Below are 4,174 nucleotides of genomic sequence, written 5' to 3' on the forward strand. Positions count from 1 at the left end.
TTTATTTTTAATTATTTATTTATTTTTTATATTTATAATAAATTTTAAAAAATATTTTTTTTTATGTTTTTTTAATTAATTTTTTTTTTTTTTTTATTTTTTTTTTTTTTTTTTTTTTGCTTTGTTTAAAAATAAAGTTATGCTCCACAGTGTGTCTATTGCAAATTCATATGGGATAAACTAAGATACATACAAAGATCAATACAAAATGAGAACAGAACGAAAATATATTTCGGAGAAGTAAATTTTAAAATAAATACAAATGAATCGTATCAAAATATAATATATATATATATACATACAACTATTACTTTTGTTTTTAAAAAAATATTTGATAATTTATACAGGTAAATTGTGATAACAAGAAAGGATACACAGTTTGTGAAATATATGGAGCCCTGAGAGTACCTCAATTAAAAATGTAATAACAACGAAAATATTGAAATATGCATATATAAATACATACATATATGTATATATATTATTATTATTAATTCTTAATAATTTGATTTTTAAATTCTATAGGTTTAAAGGCAGCGAATTAATATCCACTTATTCAAATGATATAACCAATTATAATCATATAAAAAGCTGGATATATTACATTACGACGTAATTATATATATTATATGCCCATATATTATTTAAAATAATGTTGTATATTTGTCATATTTATTCTTTATTATCTAATCATTCTTACAACAACACTTATTCCTTTATTTATTTATTTATTTATTCATTCATTCATTTCTCTTCTTTTTTTTTTTTTTTTTTTTTTTTTTTTGAAATATAGACCATTATTTGTTGGCGTGCAGAATGAAAATGAGTTAAAATCATACGAAACGGAAAACAATATGTTCTTAACTTGCTCCGAAAGTTTACCTGTAATGAAAATAGGAAAAGATAAAAAGAAAAAAAATATATCATATATATATAATGCAATACAATACGTATCATATAATATATAACTACATATATATTATAAATTCGTAATAAAAAACATTTTATTTTTAGGTGGCTTTATTCGATGTGGCTAAGTTATATAAAGAAGAATGTTATTTTATCAATATCACAAATCCGGTAAAATCAAGAATTAAACATATTTGGCTAGCTAGCTAGCTAAAAAAAAAAAAAAAAAAAATATATATATATATATATATATATATATATATATATATATATATATGTATATATATATATATATTTATATATATATTTGTGCTTATACTTTAATAGGATATGTGTACTAGGATGAATATAAAAGCGAACGAATTACACGTAAGGAGTGCATACGATCACAGTACCTATGACTTAGACACGTTGGTAAGTATACAGTAACAATATTTTAAAAAATGATATATATATAAACACATTAAAAAAAAGAAAAAACAATACATATATGTATATATATATATATATATATATATATATATATTTAATTTACAGGATCGTGAGTTATTGAAATTATTTGTAAATAAGAATAGATTTCCCTTAGTTATGAAAATTGATCATCGCAATTTTTTTAATATAAGAAGTAGCGGTAATAATAAAAAATAAATGTGCATATTTATTTGTGTAACATAAAAATATATATTTATATATACATATATATATATATACATATATATGTATTATTTTTTAAAGGAAACAATTTAATGCTATTACTTTTGGATATGAAAAAGAATCCTAAGGCTTACATTTTGGAGTACAAACAATATGCAGAAAAGTAAGCATACAACACTATATTACATTTTCATATTACTATTATGTATAGAGATATATATATTATATATATATATTATATATACTTATATTGATATGCGAAACATATATTATTTAATTTTTATATTTCTGATACAGATACAAGAATCATAATGATATTCTCTTTGGTTATATAGATGGAAAATATTATGAAGAAGTAACATAAAAATTATAATAATATATTATTACATTGTATATGTTATATATATTTTTTTTTCATTTCATATGTAATGTTATAAAAATAAAAAAAAATAATTTTTTTTTTAATTAGAATTTAGAACTGTACGGTACAGATTCAGATTATTATCCACAAATAATAGTATTTAGCAAAAATCCAAGGGTAATTATTAAATTTTTTTTTTTGAATGAAACGCATATTCGATCCTTATATTTATTTGTATATGAAAGTTTTTTTCAAAATATATATATGTGTGTATATTTAATTTTTTAGGAGTATTATTTTGAGGACTATTTCAATATAGATAATGTGGATGATATAATAGGTAAGTATAAAATTATATAATAAGGTGTAGTTTTTCTAATTTTATTATTTTTATTCATATTTTTAAATTAATTTTTTTTTTTTTTTTTTATTGTAGATAACGTAAAGAACAAAAGAATTTATCACAAATTGGAGGAGTTTACAAAATTTGGCATGTAAAAATTAATGAGATCATATAGATATATGAAAATTATTAATTATAAACATTATGTGTATGATGAATATATATATATGTATGTATGTATGTATGTATGTATGTATGTATGTATGTATGTATATTTTTTTTCTTTTCTTTTTTTTTTTTTAGTCTTATGATTAAATTCAAAAAGCATATAAAATATATTTTAAAGAAAGCTTTTAAGACAGACTTTCTTTCTTTTATTGGATTTATATGCTCAGTTATTATGGTAATTCACCTTGAAATTATATTACTATAAAAATAAATAAAAATAAAAATATATACATATATATATATATATATATATATATATATAATATAACATTGATACTTATGTATTATATTTTTCTCTCTTCAATTTATAGATGTTATTAACAGCCGTTTTAGTAATTCATACAATATATAGATATTATATGAGTTACACACACAATTCTTATATTGAAAAGGAAGAAAAAATCGAATAGGAAAATGAAAAAAAAAAAAAAAAAAAAAAAAAATGAAAACATTAACAATATTAACATTGTTTCATTAAAATGTACATAAATTGTGTATAATGTCACATATTTGTAGTTAATATAATATGTATGTATATATGTTTAATTGTATATTTTATGATTCTGTAGTTTAGTTTATTATGTAACTTTTTTTATTTTTTTTATTTGTAATGAGATAATGTGTGCTAATATTATAATAATATTATTTATATATTAAGTAAATAATGATATTCTCTATATATAGTAGCATTATATGTAGACAATATATTTATAATTATAAGCGTATATTATTTCATTTTATTTTTTTTACCATACTAATATAATTATTATATAATAAGGTTATATTTATATATAAAAGGAAATATTATGAAAATTAAGATATATATATATATATATATACAAAGTAATGTATATATTCATTTATTTTCTTTATATATATATATATATATATATTTATTTATTTATTTATTATTATTATATATGTGATTTAATATTATTTATTAGTTAATTTATAATTCTTCATATATACATTACGAATTCTATCGTGCAAAAAATATAATATTTATATTAATAATATAATATGAAGTTTGTTATTATATATAGATATATTTTTAAAACCTTTTTATAATAATTAACTTTTCATGAGAAACTCATAATATAATTATATATATATATATATATATATTATATGAACTCTATAAAATTTTATATTACATTTGAAATTTAAGCTTATTTATTTTATTAAGTATTTATAAGAAATTATTAAAGGTAAAACACTCTAAAAAAAAAAAAAAAAAAAAAAGAAGGAAAAAAAAAAAATTATTTCATAATCCATATAAAATAATATTTTTGTGAGTTTATTATAATATAATAAAATAAATAAATAATTAAACATAAATTTATAATATTACATTATATAAATATATTAATATATATATATAATAATATTTATTAATCTTTTTACTCTTCTGGGATTATTATATATATATAATATATTAGAACTAGGAAAATTTATACGTATATTATTATATACATATATATATAAATATATAAATTTTTATGTGTTGTTTTTTTTTTTTTTTTTTTTTTTTTTAATTATATAAATATATTTTTTTTAATATTTTTAAAAATTTTATTTTATATATTATATATGTATTTTCAATTTTTTTTTTTTTTTTTTTTTTCATATTTGAAAATTTAAAAAATAGAAAAAAAAAAAAAAATTACACAAAATTGTAT

The 4,174-nt window shown here is 16.3% G+C and overlaps 1 protein-coding gene across 1 annotated transcript in view; it reads left to right on the forward strand.

The window, feature by feature from the left end:
* Nucleotides 1–2,905, forward strand: part of PRSY57_1126000 (protein disulfide isomerase, putative) — a gene marked incomplete at both ends in the record, with an annotated part of 3,493 nt that extends 588 nt beyond the window's left edge. Inside the window, 14 exons of the mRNA XM_020114960.1 lie at nt 138–240; nt 348–421; nt 526–612; nt 794–884; nt 1,015–1,080; nt 1,237–1,323; nt 1,447–1,540; nt 1,645–1,726; nt 1,861–1,918; nt 2,033–2,101; nt 2,213–2,264; nt 2,361–2,418; nt 2,571–2,670; nt 2,807–2,905. Of these exons, the coding sequence (XP_019970329.1) occupies nt 138–240; nt 348–421; nt 526–612; nt 794–884; nt 1,015–1,080; nt 1,237–1,323; nt 1,447–1,540; nt 1,645–1,726; nt 1,861–1,918; nt 2,033–2,101; nt 2,213–2,264; nt 2,361–2,418; nt 2,571–2,670; nt 2,807–2,905 (1,120 nt within the window). The remainder of the gene's footprint in view (nt 1–137; nt 241–347; nt 422–525; nt 613–793; nt 885–1,014; nt 1,081–1,236; nt 1,324–1,446; nt 1,541–1,644; nt 1,727–1,860; nt 1,919–2,032; nt 2,102–2,212; nt 2,265–2,360; nt 2,419–2,570; nt 2,671–2,806) is intronic.
* Between the last annotated feature and the right edge of the window lie 1,269 nt (nt 2,906–4,174).

This window comes from Plasmodium reichenowi, chromosome 11, assembly GCF_001601855.1.
Source record: "Plasmodium reichenowi strain SY57 chromosome 11, whole genome shotgun sequence".
Classification (NCBI taxonomy): domain Eukaryota; phylum Apicomplexa; class Aconoidasida; order Haemosporida; family Plasmodiidae; genus Plasmodium; species Plasmodium reichenowi.